At 41.5% G+C, this 14,153-nt stretch overlaps 3 protein-coding genes across 3 annotated transcripts; all 3 read left to right on the top strand.

Annotated features, from left to right (window-relative positions):
- Positions 1–304: 304 nt before the first annotated feature.
- LOC116213844 (ganglioside-induced differentiation-associated-protein 2-like) lies at positions 305–1,943 on the top strand. The gene is made up of 3 exons (XM_031548935.1): positions 305–727; positions 927–1,191; positions 1,371–1,943. Exons 1-3 carry the CDS (start codon positions 583–585, stop codon positions 1,597–1,599), a joined length of 639 nt encoding a protein of 212 aa, XP_031404795.1. The 5' UTR covers positions 305–582; the 3' UTR covers positions 1,600–1,943.
- Positions 1,944–2,771: 828 nt separating this feature from the next.
- Positions 2,772–5,030, top strand: LOC116213843 (pentatricopeptide repeat-containing protein At1g20300, mitochondrial). Its single transcript, XM_031548934.1, has one exon. The coding sequence runs from the start codon at positions 2,818–2,820 to the stop codon at positions 4,477–4,479; it is 1,662 nt and encodes a 553-aa protein (XP_031404794.1). The 5' UTR covers positions 2,772–2,817; the 3' UTR covers positions 4,480–5,030.
- Positions 5,031–6,076: 1,046 nt separating this feature from the next.
- On the top strand, positions 6,077–12,422 carry LOC116213842 (tetracycline resistance protein, class H). Its single transcript, XM_031548933.1, has 14 exons — positions 6,077–6,395; positions 8,827–8,938; positions 9,066–9,178; positions 9,699–9,821; positions 9,908–10,101; positions 10,226–10,301; positions 10,399–10,485; positions 10,567–10,647; positions 10,924–10,956; positions 11,050–11,103; positions 11,182–11,223; positions 11,397–11,475; positions 11,570–11,640; positions 11,869–12,422. Exons 1-14 carry the CDS (start codon positions 6,222–6,224, stop codon positions 11,953–11,955), a joined length of 1,326 nt encoding a protein of 441 aa, XP_031404793.1. The 5' UTR covers positions 6,077–6,221; the 3' UTR covers positions 11,956–12,422.
- Positions 12,423–14,153: the final 1,731 nt, after the last annotated feature.

The raw sequence follows: 14,153 nt of genomic DNA, 5'->3' as shown, positions 1-14,153 counted from the left end.
TATCAGAAAAATGGATAATCCCTTGATTAAAAATCGATTCTAGAATATTATTTTAGATAGCTATTGTCGCGCTGTTAAGTATTACGATATCGAATCAGTGAACGACTCGTTTTACATGATTAAACTATTTGACCTCAAAAGTTACATCAATTATTCCGCCATTAGTGTAATCATCAAAGATAATAATAAATTTAATTGGTAAGCTAATGAAATACGGGTTATAAAAACCAAGTAGCCATTAATAACTAATCAATTAATTTGTCAAATCTCATTAAATGTGTCCGAGCCAATCCAAACTGCTACCGGAGCCCCCACGTGCACCGGGACACCCGGGATGGATTAAACCGTCGGATGGTCGATCCTACTGATCAGACGGCCTTGAATCTTCGACAGCGGCGGTTAGACCGTGAAAACTGTAGCATATCCTCTCTCCTCCAGGCAGTTCAAAACTCTGCCGTTCCCCGTTCCCTCTTCAAACAATCATCAAATGACCAAACAAAGAACGGAGCAAAGAGCAGAACCTTTTCTTGCTGACAATTTTCACCTTATCTTCTTCTTCTTCGTCTTCCTCCGTTGGAAGCCATGGATAATTCTGCTTCATCTTGCCCAACTACCCTCTCCGAGTCTCAGCAACTCCGCCTGCTCGACAAGCTTGAGGTGTTCGAGATCCGGGGTCACGATAAACACGGCCGCAAGGTCCTCCGCGTGATCGGAAAACTATTCCCCGGTGAGTAATTCCTCCTGCTGTTCATCGGAAAACACCAAATGGGCCATCGGGTGCCGTGAATTTCGCTGTCTAGGAATTCGGAAATTCCTGTCCCCTGTTTTCATTTTGCTGTTTTCCATGTGTTCCAGCAGTTTTTTGTATTTTATATAATGAGGAAAACGGGAAACTGAACAGTTTTCCATATTTTTGTGGCCTTCAGCTAGGTTTGTGAGCGCTCAAGTGTTGCAGATGTACTTGGAGGAGAGGATATACCCGAAGTTGGGGGAGAGGCCTTTCGCCGTGGTGTACGTGCACACCGGCGTGCAGAGGACTGAGAACTGTCCCGGGATCTCCATCATCAGATCGGTATATGAGGCGATTCCGATTGATGTCAAGCAGAACCTTGAGGTGATCTACTTCGTGCACCCCGGTATCCAGGCTCGGCTCTTCCTCGCAACCTTTGGCCGTCTCCTCTTCAGTGGAGGGTAATTTCTAATCTATGTGTTCAGGTCTTTTAAAGCAATAGTCAATGTGAATGAGCTTAGCCTATCCCTCGATTCATACTTGAAACGTATCATTTGATGAATCACATCCATTTGATTAATTATGCTGCAACTGATTGGGCTTGAATGTCGTCGGTATTGGACTCCTACCCACTCGGCAGGCTGTATTCGAAGTTCAAGTATGTGAACCGGCTAGAGTTCTTGTGGGAGCACGTGAGGAGGAAGGAGATGGGGGAGATGCCTGACTTCGTGAACGAGCACGATGAGGAGCTTGAGCATTGCAACACGATGATGGACTACGGGTTGGAGAGCGATCACCCGAGAATCCACTTTGGCACGGCGTCCATGGACTCCATGGTCCCCAGCTATTCCATGAGGTGCATTGCTTAGGACCATATTGGTGTCATGTCGCAGTCCCTTTTTATGCTTTAGAATGAAGTGGGAGTGGCTTTAGTCTTCCTCAAATAGGTTGGGATTCTCTTCACATCTGTAAAAAGGTTGTCCTTAGACCACCTTCTTTGCCCCTTTCTCTTTCTTGGGCAAGGTTCTCTTTGTTGATGGATCAAAAGGAAAAGTGAAGAAGGTTGTGTTTTGTTTATTGACATGATGGTCCATGAGTTTTTGGATACGACGGTATCACAGTTTATAGGTATCCGTTCGTAATCTGCACTCAATTGGTGTAAGTGATTAGGGTGTGTTTGGATTGAGAGTTGAGTTGAGTTGAGTTTTGATTTTAATTGGTTTGTAATGATTGTATTGTTGAATTATGAAAAAAAGTGTGAAAAAATAATAAATAATTAAGAAAAAATAATGATTAAGTAATGTTTGTGTTGTTGAATTGTGAAAAAGTAATGAATAGTTAAGAGAATTTAATATTAAAAATTGAATTTAATGGTTAAAAATATTTAAAAAATAAAAAAAGTAATGATTGTGATGTTGAATTGAAAATAAGTGGAGTTGAGTTGAGTTGAGTTGAAAATTGTTGCGAATCCAAACACACTCTAAACTACTCATATGCAAAATGCGAGCTAATATGATTAGACTTGGAGTGATGATCCAATCAACCATTTACAACAAGAAGTTTTATTAGGTTCCGAGTACCAAGGTTCATGGTGACCATATGATAGATAGATCCATGCAATATATGCTACTACGGTAGAAAGGTTAAAAGTAATAAATATAGAATGCACACGTTCGTGCAATTTGAATGATACGGTGCATTTTATATGACGAATCGCATTCATTATTCGTTAATGTTCTCGTCAATCCTCTTCATACGATCATCCTTTTACGTCCCTCAACATACAATTCTTTCATCAGGGAGACCCGAGGAGTTAGTATGCTGACGATAAAAGAGAAATGTAAGGGCATGATAAGTCGTACCGGTGACCCGACCAAAACCTTCGGTGCACATACTACTACTTTGCATAGCATATGTGATATGTTCCCTCAACTTTCCAATCATAGATAATTCGGCCCAATGTTTTGGGCTGATTTTGGTTAACTGGGCCGACCCATTAGGCCCACAATGTAGTCCACTGACCTTTCTGTAACCTTAGACTTCATCTGGAGAGAGCTTCCCGATTCTGAACGTTCAGTCTGCCGTTGATGATGGCGCTGCTCCGGCCGAAGCTCCCGTCGGCTCCGGTTCTCTCTTCTCTCCTTAAACTCGCCGTACGTTCCCGCCTTTTCTCTGCTCTGCCGCTCCACGAAGATGCCCCGGAGAGCTCAAAGGACGAGACCCCGGAAGCTGCCCTGAGCTCAACGGACGACACCGCGGAAGCTGCGCCGAGTTCAGCCCCTCTTCCTCCCGGAGAAGCCCTTGTCGCCGAGAAGCTCCACGCCCTAATCAAGGAGCACCACCGCAAGAACCCCAGCCCCAATCCCGCGCCGCCGCATTCCAACTTCACTATTACCTCCCTCTCGCTTGAATTCGCCCAGGTGGCCTCTGCCGCCGCCCAGCCTCTCTCCGCCGCCATTTTTCGCCAGGTTATTGAGAGATGTGCCGCCCCTCGCCACGGGATCCCCGTCCTCCAGGCCCTGGCCTTCTTCAACTGGGCAACCGCGGACACCGGAGACCATCTCGAGCCTGGCGCGGCCCTCTCCCCGGAACCCTACAACGAGATGGTCGACCTGGCCGGAAAAGTCAGGCAATTTGACCTCGCATGGCACGTGATCAATGTGATGAAATCCCGGGGAGTGGAGATTTCAGTGAAGACGTTCTCGATCCTCATCCGGCGGTACGTGAGGGCGGGATTGGCCGCGGAGGCTGTCCATGCATTCAACCGCATGGAGGAGTATGGATGCAGCCCAGATAAGTATGCCTTCTCCATCGTGATCGGTATGCTGTGTAGGAAGAGAAGGGCCGTTGAAGCTCAGACATTTTTCGATAGCTTAAAGGATAGGTTCGAGCTTGATGTTGTTGTCTACACTAGCTTAGTATTCGGGTGGTGCCGGGCGGGTAACATTTCCGAAGCTGAGAGGTTATTCTGGGAAATGAAGAACGCCGGAATTAAGCCCAATGTGCACACTTATAGTATAGTGATTGATGCCCTGTGCCGGTGCGGGCAAATTACTCGTGCCCATGATGTCTTTGCGGAGATGATTGATGCGGGTTGTTCACCCAATTCGGTCACCTTCAACAACCTTATGCGGGTCCATGTGAAAGCCGGGAGGACCGACAAGGTCCTGCAGGTCTACAATCAGATGAAGAGGCTGGGCTGTGAGGCCGACACGATCACTTACAATTTCCTCGTTGAGACTCACTGTAAGGATGAGAAGCACGAGGAGGCGATCAAGGTTCTTAACTCGATGGTCAGGAAGGGATGCCACCCTAATGCACATACATTTAATCCGATATTCCGGTGCATTGCGAAGCTGAGAGACGTGAATGGGGCCCACTGGCTGTTCGGTAGGATGAAGGACTTGAAGTGCTTGCCCAACACAGTGACTTATAATACACTGATGAGTATGTTTGTGGAGTCAAAGTCTACGGACATGGTTCTCAAGCTAAAGAGAGAGATGGACGAGACGGGGGTCGAGCCCAATGTGAACACTTACCGAATTCTGATCTCGATGTACTGTGGAATGGGGCACTGGAACAATGCGTACAAGTTGTTCTTGGAGATGATCGAGGAGAAGTGCTTGAAACCCGGTCTGCCCGTTTACGAGATGGTTCTAGGACAGCTGAGGAAGGCCGGCCAACTGAAGAAGCATGAGGAGTTGGTGGAGAAGATGGTCGACCGGGGATTTGTTACTCGACCGTTGTGACAAATAGTCTGGGCTACATTGGGATTAATCTCTATCACATTCATTCATCTCGGGAGTTTCTCGGTGGGGGCTTCAGCACTACCCGAGCGATCGTGAAGAAAGCCCGACCCTAATGCACCATTGGATCGATACGGGGAATTGAGATCATTCCATCATCGCATCCTTTCCTCTCGGTCTCAGAAACTTCTCGTTGGGGCTCTCCTTGTTGGTGAGTAAACCCAATCTACTTTTTTGAACTCTGGTGGAGATTTCCGGTACCTTGAACATTAAAATAGCAATCGAAGTTTTGAAGGAATGATCATGATCCTGAAATTCACTTTGTGACAATTAGTCTCACTGAAGAGCTGGTTTAGAATTTTGGAACTGCAATGTGTATCATGTCCCAGTGGTAATATTTCGGGTTCGTCCTAGGTTTTGAACTGCTGGTTCCGGCATGAATGTTGCACGGAAATTAATGAAGCTTGCTGTCTTGATCTTGGTTTTCATTAGTCGCTTTGTAGGTTCGATTATCGAGCTTGAGCTAATCTAAACACCGATTCCTTGTTGGAGGATATTGTAGTACCGTCTTAAATGCTTGAATGAATTGTAAGCAATGTCATGGGCGGGGCTCAATATGGAATGCAATGTAATCGGATTTCCTTGGCCCACTTCACCCCCGATACAGCCAAATCAAATTCGACTCTACAAAAGCGACTCGATTCGAACTTGGGTAGTGATGAAACTTTGCTTTCTTGAGAGGCCGAATTGAAATAGCAAATAATTTATAAAGACCAAAGATTGTACGCCTGAAGGTGTAAAATTGAGACCTGCACGCGATTAATATATTAGGGATGGACATTAAAGGTTGGATGGAGGGACATGGAAAGAGATATATGTTCTTTTAATTTATGCTTTTGGCTAACTTACAAGCTACGCATCTTCACGTTTCCCCCTTTTATCTACTCCAGGTTATTGTGTTTGACTAATTGGACAATTACTTTTGTTATCATATACATCATGTATGCGTGTTAGCTAGCCATTCTATCATCTTTCTTTACCGAATGCGAATCCAGAACGTTTGATTCCATTATGTAAAATGTTACACATATCATCATGCTCATCCACGGTCACGATATGCAACACGCCCGAGTGCATGCTTAATACAATCTTTCTGTTAGTTTATGAAATATCATGCTGGTCCGTCCTTCCTCTCTAGTCTTGTCACGCCTTTTATCGAATTCATCTGCGTGATTAACTTGTATCATGCGCTATCCTCCCCAATTGGCCTCTCTTAACCTAGTTACCTCCCACGTCCTGACCTGGATTCTGCCCACTTACATGAATGTACATATCGATGGTCATAAAAACATTTGTGTTCGTTCTCTTTCGCCCGTGGTACGGATGAATTAGCCGCAGCATACAACTAACTCATTGGCAGGGGGGATCTCATCTAATTTAATGACCAACATCTCCCAATTAATTGCAAATTGGACACATTAATTTAACGTACCACAGACAAAGTGAAAAATGAAAGCGAGTCACATTCAAAAGAACGTTGTCTCTTTCTATTCTAATGGACACCGGAGAAAGCAAAGTAGACGCCTCACTTAACTCTCTCTCTCTCTCTCTCTCTCTCTCTCTCTCTCTGTCCGTCTGTCTTCGCCTTCTCCTCCATATAAATTTGTTGTTTGGTTCTTTCTCCATTCTTAAAGCTCACTCCCTTCTCATCAGTTGTCCAGAATCAAATCGTCGGAGGGATATCGATGGAGGAGAAGATCGGGTTGGGAACGATAAGCCATCTGCTGATGACGATATTCCTGCACAACTTCTCGACCTTCATGGTGATCCCTGCCATCACGGACGTCACAATGTCGGCCCTCTGCCCCGGGAGGGACGAGTGCTCCTTGGCCATTTACCTCACCGGCTTACAACAAGCGGTACGACGTTCACTCCTCAAGTACTCATAATTTATCTGTTTGATGTTAATTTCACGAGACAGCTACACCGGAAAAACTGCGAAGGAGCTAAATCCTAGTTGATTTCCTTCTATGTATATCATTGAAGAAGCGCCTCAGCATATGCTCCCCTAATTAACCACATGGTTCTCGGCATATTTTTTCGAGACTTCAAGTGCAAGAATAGCTCAAGATGATCCTTGATATGGTACCTTATCATTATGCCGAGTAAAGCTATGTATATACATTCCTCGTGGTCGCTTCTTTTATGTGGCTTCCGATGTCTGTGACCATCGTAAACAAAATTTCCTGTAGGATCATGGGCACGATGAACTATAATAACTAACTAAAAGGCCTACATTGTTTTCTCAGTCAGATTGATATTGGTATGTCGGGCCGTGTTATAGATGCGGTTGGACTAATCTTTAGCTCTCACTTACTCTTCCAGGGACAAATTCTATTTAATTTCATTCTCTCATCTCATGAGCATTTTGTTCTTTCTTATATTTCCTTTTACTTTTTTATCTTTTTTTACGGGGCAAATGCTCTTTCTCCTATTTCTTAACATGCATTTTTTTTTCGGTCATAAGGGAGACCCATTGATCTAGTACAATAATATAAGTTTCACTGATGATAATCTTCGATATCTTAGTTCCAAGTCACTGTCTTAAACCACTACACCAATATCTCATCCTCCTTTCTCATGCATTTTGATTAGGTGAGTGGTAAATTCCATTTTGATCCTTCCTGTGTATGGGTCAAAAAACGAAACTTCGCTTGGACGTGGAGGGATAACAGGGGAAAAATTGTCGGGTCTGTTGGACCTTGCACGTCTTTTTGTGGGAATTTTCCCTACATCTTCAACTCCCCCGAAGGAAACTTACCTATATTACTTCTAGATAAAAAGACAGAAATAGTTGGTACAATTTTGGGTGCGATTCGTTTTTTCTTATTTTCTTTTTTCCCCCTTAAACCTATTATTACAACCAGCTTATTGGTCATAAACGGTACAATTTTACTATCGAAAACACATCTAAATAACGTTCTTTTTCTTTATCTTTCAAAAGAGTCTTTGAACTCAGCCTATTCCCTACATTCTTTAATTCATCCAATAATAAAAGAAATATATTTTTTTTCCAATCATGTTCTTTACAAACTAATTTATATATAATGGCACAAAATAGATCCAATACAGATTTTAGTGCGATCAATACTTTTCTTGAATTTGTGATATAGTCTATCTAACTTATAAACCACAAAAAATACAGTTTTCTCTATATATTGAGATCATATCTTACTTATTTGTCCATGTATTACCACTGTACGATATGATAACCGTTCGCCAATTCGATAGTATACTTAGCCTCTTAATCTTATTCAGCAAAGAAATATAAAAATCTAAGCGGGTCATCACGATGATTTTTTGTCTTAATTTCACTTGAAAAAGAAAACCATTTGTTCACTCTCGATTTATTAATTATAACTAAAAAAGAAATCTGGACCGAATATTCTTTTTCGTCAACAATAACCTTTGTTTAACTTAAGCATATGATTATTGCAAAGAGGACAAAAGCATAAATGATTAACATGCCAAAATTTGGTCCGACTTATTCATCATTTATCAACATTAATTTCCATATATAATTATGAGTCATTAGATAGTTTTGGCCATGTTGAGGAAATCAATAGCGACAACTCTTTGTCTTTTGTGTTGTAGAGTACTTTAATTATGAAATTTCCTTGACTATATGCTTCCGAAATGAAAATATATAAATTCATAAATGTATCCAATCCAACTCTTGAGTCTTTTTTAAACCACCACTCGAATTTTGACATTTCTGTTTGCTTCACCATTATTAAATATAAAACAAATAAAATAAAACTTTTTGGCAACGTGCTTGTATCTCCAGGAATTTTATAAAAAAAAAATCCATTCTTCTTTCAACAATATTTAATAATAAAAAAACCACCATCATACATCTGTTTCTCGATTGCTAATTATGAAAACAATCGACACATTAAACTCAGCTAGAAAAAAAATGGGAAAATGAGATCTATATATATATATATATATGCAGTACAAGTTGGAGTACGATAAATAAAACTTAACATATGGTCATTAGTTAAAATATTTGTTACGAACTCATAATGTAGAGAACTTTACCGACATTATTGATTTCGTGGGCATTCACTCCAACCAAATCTAGCATAACAGATCCTGTGGATACTGATACAATGTTGAAATTTAAACGACAGTAAATTTTGACATGTTTAATGATTAGTTGTGTAGCTAAGGTTCCTACCGCGCCTTCCACGATAATAACAGCCGATAAAATTGGACCGAATCTAATATGAAGTCCATGTTTATGTGTTAGATTGAGTTGACACGGACGTATTGTTTGGGCGTGTGCAGGTGGTCGGGATGGGATCCCTAGTGGCGATGCCATTGATAGGAAATTTGTCCGATAAGTATGGGAGGAAAGCTTTGCTCACAGTCCCGTTGATCTTCACCATCATTCCCTTAGGTATATATATACGTAGATGTATCTATTTCAACCAAATTTAACTTTATATTGTCAATACGATCGATTAATTAATAATGCGTTTCAATTCATAATGCTTCATTATATAGTAACGTTCTCTTGGTTATAGCCATTCTGGCATATAGCAGGTCAAGGAACTTCTTCTACCTTTACTATGGCCTTCGAACCCTCACTGCCATGGTTTGTGAAGGAAGCGTTCACTGCCTTGCCCTCGCCTATGTGGTGAGTCGTCTCGTTTTCCTCTCTTACTCTCTTATCGGTTGTCCTGACTAGCCAAAGACCGATAAATATATTCACAGTGAAGCGACTTCGGGTATATATGTACCAAGAAAATTTTAAAAAAATTATAAAGCAAATTATTCTTTCCTTTTGGCTGAGAAAATGAAGAAACTTTTTTTTTTCCCTGGATCTCCAGAAAATAAAGAGAATTAGTTGATTCTTTGCTGTTTACGAATGATCATTAAGCTTCATGGGCCAGAATCTCCGATCGGCCCATCCAGATGTCAAAGTCCATTATCAGGCCCATTTCTGTTCTGGACTGACGGCCGTTTCACTTTCCCGCCAACTTAACGACCGTTTCAAACTTTCCCTCCACGCCATCAACCGTCCAATGAACTCCATAGTTTGATCATTGAGTTGCATTCTATATTAGAACAAAGGAATGGGCATCAATTAATAAACTTTCCGGGAAGAATTTGGACGATGTTTGATTTACTATGGTGCTTTCGATTTCAATGAGCAGGCGGACAATATTCCTGAGCGAAGAAGGGCTCCAGCGTTCGGGATACTCTCAGGAGTTGCATCTGCTGCCTTCGTCTGCGGGAATCTCTCTACTCGCTTCCTCTCCACTCCATTGACCTTCCAGGTTCAATCTCTCTCCCTCCCAAGCACAATTCAGCTGTTGTTATGAAATGAGTTCGAGACTGAGTAGGTGGCCTATACGATTGTCAGGTTTCAGCCACTGTGGCTGTGGCAGCGCTCCTGTACATGAGAGTCTTCCTTCCAGATTCGGCTGTAGATAACGAGCTTTCTGCTCCGATTGTTGCCAATGTTGGGAAATTAGGTGATGGCGATTCAACTAGGAGCTCACAGATTTTTAAGACGGTGCCATCCTTGGAGGACATGGTCGCTCTGGTGAAGAGCAGGTGAGTCGGCTGGAAATCGAACTTACTTTGACAGATGAGGGGAGAAAACTTGGGATCACGACTCATTTAAAAGTTATCTGTATATATTTGTTAATATATCGTATGTCATGCTCTTGATTTGCAGCTTGACATTTTTGCAAGCAGCATTGGTTGCGTTCTTCGAGAGTCTCGCCAATGTTGGTCTTCATGCTTCAATGATGGTATCTCTTCGTGACTATGTTTAAGTTTTTCGGCATCTTTGTTTGCGACTTTGAGCTCAAGTGCCCCACTAACATAATGGTTCTTTCAATTTGACAGTACTACTTGAAGGCCAAATTTCACTTCAACAAAGATCAGTTTGCTGACTTGATGGTGATTTCCGGGATCGCAGGGACCATTTCTCAGGTAATATCAATTTTCTTGTCTCTTCACAACATGTGTGTAAATTTTCGGTTTGGTTGTTTGATACCAAGATAATCTTTGCAGCTAGTACTCATGCCTACTCTGGTTCCAGTATTGGGCGAGGCCAGACTTCTCTCGATAGGGCTCTTTTTTAATTGTGCCCATGTAAGAACCTCGAGATCTCTACTCTTCTCTTAAATTTCACCGGGTTTACATGGGCTTTTGGGCTCAACTTCAACTCAAAAGCTCGAGGTATCAAGTTGTGAGATCCAATCCCGTATAAATATTATATTTTCCTTCTTGGCTGCCGGCGTGGGATTCTTCTTTTCCCTTTGACTTTTCTATTCTTAACATCTTCCTTTCCCGTAACAAGAAATGCATCTCGTCTATGCAAACTAACTGAAGATTACCCTTCATCGTTTTGATCCGTGTTAAATACAGATGTTCCTTTACAGCATCGCTTGGACCTCTTGGGTATCTTCAGCAGCTTCTCTTGTGAATACATTCATTTTGCCGCTCACAATGCAATTTCACACCTGATAAGCTAACTTCTTTGTGGCTCGACAGGTTCCATACCTTGCAGCCATGTTCTCCATCTTGTATGTCTTCTCGCATCCATGTGTGAGTATCTTCATTCATAGGTTGCTGCTGTTCTAATGCTCATGAAGTACTATGTTGACTCGAATTCGTTATTTTCAGATGCGCAGCATTGTTTCTAAGCAAGTTGGCTCCTGCGAGCAGGTAAAATCTACCTCGGTCGAATGAAATATCGGGCATTAAGCTAAAAATACAAACGAAAAAAAAAATTACAAAGAACAGCACAAAATATGCTTCTTGAACAAGCCAGAACCTGTTATACTTATCTCGGCGCAGTACATCTGAAGAACTGGTTCTCAATGATTTCGGTTTTACAGGGCAAGGCTCAAGGGTGCATTTCGGGCATAAGTTCATTTGCGAACTTCATTTCTCCCTTGATTTTCTCTCCTTTGACAGGTAAAAACTAATAATTCCGGAGAATACACTTGAACACTTTCATCTCCCTCTATTACCCGGTCACTGAACTGACTAATCTATCATGCCCTGGCAGCTCTGTTCCTATCGGAAAGTGCACCATTTGATTTTCCCGGTTTCAGTATAATGTGCGTCAGCTTTGCTTCAGTAAGTACATTGAACCATGGCATACTTTTGGGTTTTACACCATGCTTCGAAGTCCTTAGAACATGAAATTCCTTAGTTGCATGAATTTGCTTCTCTACTGTTTAACATATTCGGGTCGTCTTTTCGGTATAACATTTCTCAACATTCATGCTCGAATTGATTATTTGATTTATTAAACATCGGCATTGCTCTGTTTTGATCTGACATGAGATTGCATTTGCTTTCTAGATGATAGCATTTGTTCAGAGCCTGATGATAAGAGTGGCTCCTCCTATTTCGGGTGGTAGAGTCGGAGACTGCCATTCAAATGCCTAGAATCCTCGGTTACGGGTTGCCAGCAGGTGAAATCACTTCCAAGTTCAAAATCTTGAAGATTTTTTGCTTTGGCCTTGGCCTGTATGAAGCACTCCCTTGTGATTTGGTCTCCCATATACAAGAAATGAAAACGTAGGGATAAGGATATAAATCAGCCACCAGTTCAATACAGCTATCTGATAGTTATGGTTCCATATCGCGTCTTGGGGGACTAGAAAGCTCAAAGCTGCAATGTATTCTGTAAGGCGTAAGGCATGCGATATGATAGGCTTTTCAGGGGATCAGTATCACCTTCACATTTGTATCGTGCTTGTATACCTGTAAGTCGAGAAGACGACAATCGTGTCTGGGTTACAAGATCGTAGAGTAGTAGTCAGTTTTTCGATATATTTATGTAATCAAAACCGCAATTATTCGGTTGTAGTGTATTATAAGATATGAAATTTGTTCTCGATAATTTTCTCTCCTGGAAGCTAAATTCATACATATAATGTACATGCAGCGGCACAATTGAGGCAAACAAAGCAGAGAAAAGGTTACAAGATAGATCATATATCATCTTAATAAACTAATAGTATTGTACATAGATGCCATGTGTCACTACCATGTTTTTTTCTTTTTTTTTTGGTTATTTGCCACAATTATAAAAAGAATGGGATAGGTTTTTTCTTTTTCTTTTTAAAAATAAATTAAAACCTTCTTTAATTTTACATTTTCATTAAATGTGAGTATATAAATATTTTTTTTCCCCGGTGGATACCACAGGATATTCGGAAGTGGTCTGAGTAATCTAGGTTCGATTCGCACCCGCTGTCTTACATAATGATAACAAGCTTCAACTCACATAAAACCAACCAACGTTGATAAAAGCATCAACGATAAGCTTCATGGGCTATAATCTCAATCGGCCCATCAGATGTCAAAGCCCATCATTAGGCCCATTTCTGGTCTTAACTGACGGTCGTTTTACTTTCCCGCCAACTTAACGGTCGTTCACTTTCCCTCCACGCCATCAAGCATCAACCTTCAAATGTACTCCATAGTTTTGATCATTGAGCAACAATATTACAACAAAGATACGAGCATAAATTAATTCTATTTGGGATAAATTTGTCGAGAAGACCTTGGGCGAAGTTGACTTGATATGGTGCTCTTGATTTCGATGAGCAGGCGGACAATATCCCGAAATGGACGAGGGCTCTAGCGTTCGGAATCCTCTCAGGAGTTGCATCCACTGCCTCCGTTTGCGGGAATCTCTCTACTCGCTTCCTCTTCACTCCATTAACTTTCTAGGTTCTATCTCTCTCCCACTCAAGCATAATTCAGCGATTGTTATGAAATGAGTTCGAGACTGAGTAGGTGACCTGAGTGATTGCCAGGTTTTAACCACGGTGGCGGTGGTTGCAATGCTATACATGAGAGTCTTATTTGGCAGTAGATGACGGGCTTTCCGCTCCGATCATCCCTAGTGCTAGGAAATCAGGTGATGGAGATTCCACCAAGAACTCAAAGACCTTTAAGACGTGCCATCCGTAGAGCACATGTTCGCTTTGGTGGAGAGCAGGTGAGTCAATTGGGTTGAAATCGAACTAAACTTGACAAATGAGGGGAGAAAGCTCGGTAATACGGACTCATTTAAAAAGTTAAATCATGTGGTAAATTAGTTAGATACTGGTTTCGGTGTGTTCCATATATTTGTTAATATATCCTGTATGCTCTGATCATTTTGCATCATAGCATTTTTGCAAGCAGCATTTGTTGCATTCTTCGGGAATTTTGCCGATGTTTGTCTTCATGCTTCAATGATGGTACCGCTTTGGGACTATATTTCACTTTTTCGACATCTTTGTCTGCGACTTCTGAGCCCAAATAAAACAAACTATTGTTCTTTTTCTTTGGCAGTACTACTTGAAGGCCAAATTACACTTAACAAGGATCAGTTTGCTGCTTGAGGTATCGCAGGGACTGTTTCTCAGGTTATTTCAATTTCCCTGTCTCTTTGGTAATATGAATACTTTATTTATTTATTTATTTATTTTATTGAATTTCCGGTTTTGGTTGTTTGATACCGAATAGTACTTATGCCTACTCTGTTTCAGGTATTGGGAGAGGCAAGACTTCTCTTGATAGGCTCTTCTTTAACTGTCCCCAGTAAGAACCTCGAGATCTCCCAAACTCTTCCTTTCTGTAGCAAGGTA

This window comes from Punica granatum, chromosome 7, assembly GCF_007655135.1.
Source record: "Punica granatum isolate Tunisia-2019 chromosome 7, ASM765513v2, whole genome shotgun sequence".
NCBI classification, from domain to species: domain Eukaryota; kingdom Viridiplantae; phylum Streptophyta; class Magnoliopsida; order Myrtales; family Lythraceae; genus Punica; species Punica granatum.
Note: the sequence above shows the minus strand (reverse complement) of the source record. Positions and strands in the feature narration are given on the sequence as shown.

What these genes read in the sequence shown, in the direction of transcription:
- LOC116213842 (XM_031548933.1), top strand. Translation starts at nt 6,222, where the DNA reads ATGGAGGAGAAGATCGGGTTGGGAACGATAAGCCATCTGCTGATGACG. An exon ending in TCACCGGCTTACAACAAGCG is followed by an intron (nt 6,396 to 8,826) that starts GTACGACGTTCA and finishes GGGCGTGTGCAG; the next exon opens with GTGGTCGGGATGGGATCCCT. An exon ending in CTTCACCATCATTCCCTTAG is followed by an intron (nt 8,939 to 9,065) that starts GTATATATATAC and finishes TCTTGGTTATAG; the next exon opens with CCATTCTGGCATATAGCAGG.
- LOC116213844 (XM_031548935.1), top strand. Translation starts at nt 583, where the DNA reads ATGGATAATTCTGCTTCATCTTGCCCAACTACCCTCTCCGAGTCTCAG. An exon ending in GATCGGAAAACTATTCCCCG is followed by an intron (nt 728 to 926) that starts GTGAGTAATTCC and finishes TGTGGCCTTCAG; the next exon opens with CTAGGTTTGTGAGCGCTCAA. An exon ending in CGTCTCCTCTTCAGTGGAGG is followed by an intron (nt 1,192 to 1,370) that starts GTAATTTCTAAT and finishes CCCACTCGGCAG; the next exon opens with GCTGTATTCGAAGTTCAAGT.
- LOC116213843 (XM_031548934.1), top strand. Translation starts at nt 2,818, where the DNA reads ATGATGGCGCTGCTCCGGCCGAAGCTCCCGTCGGCTCCGGTTCTCTCT.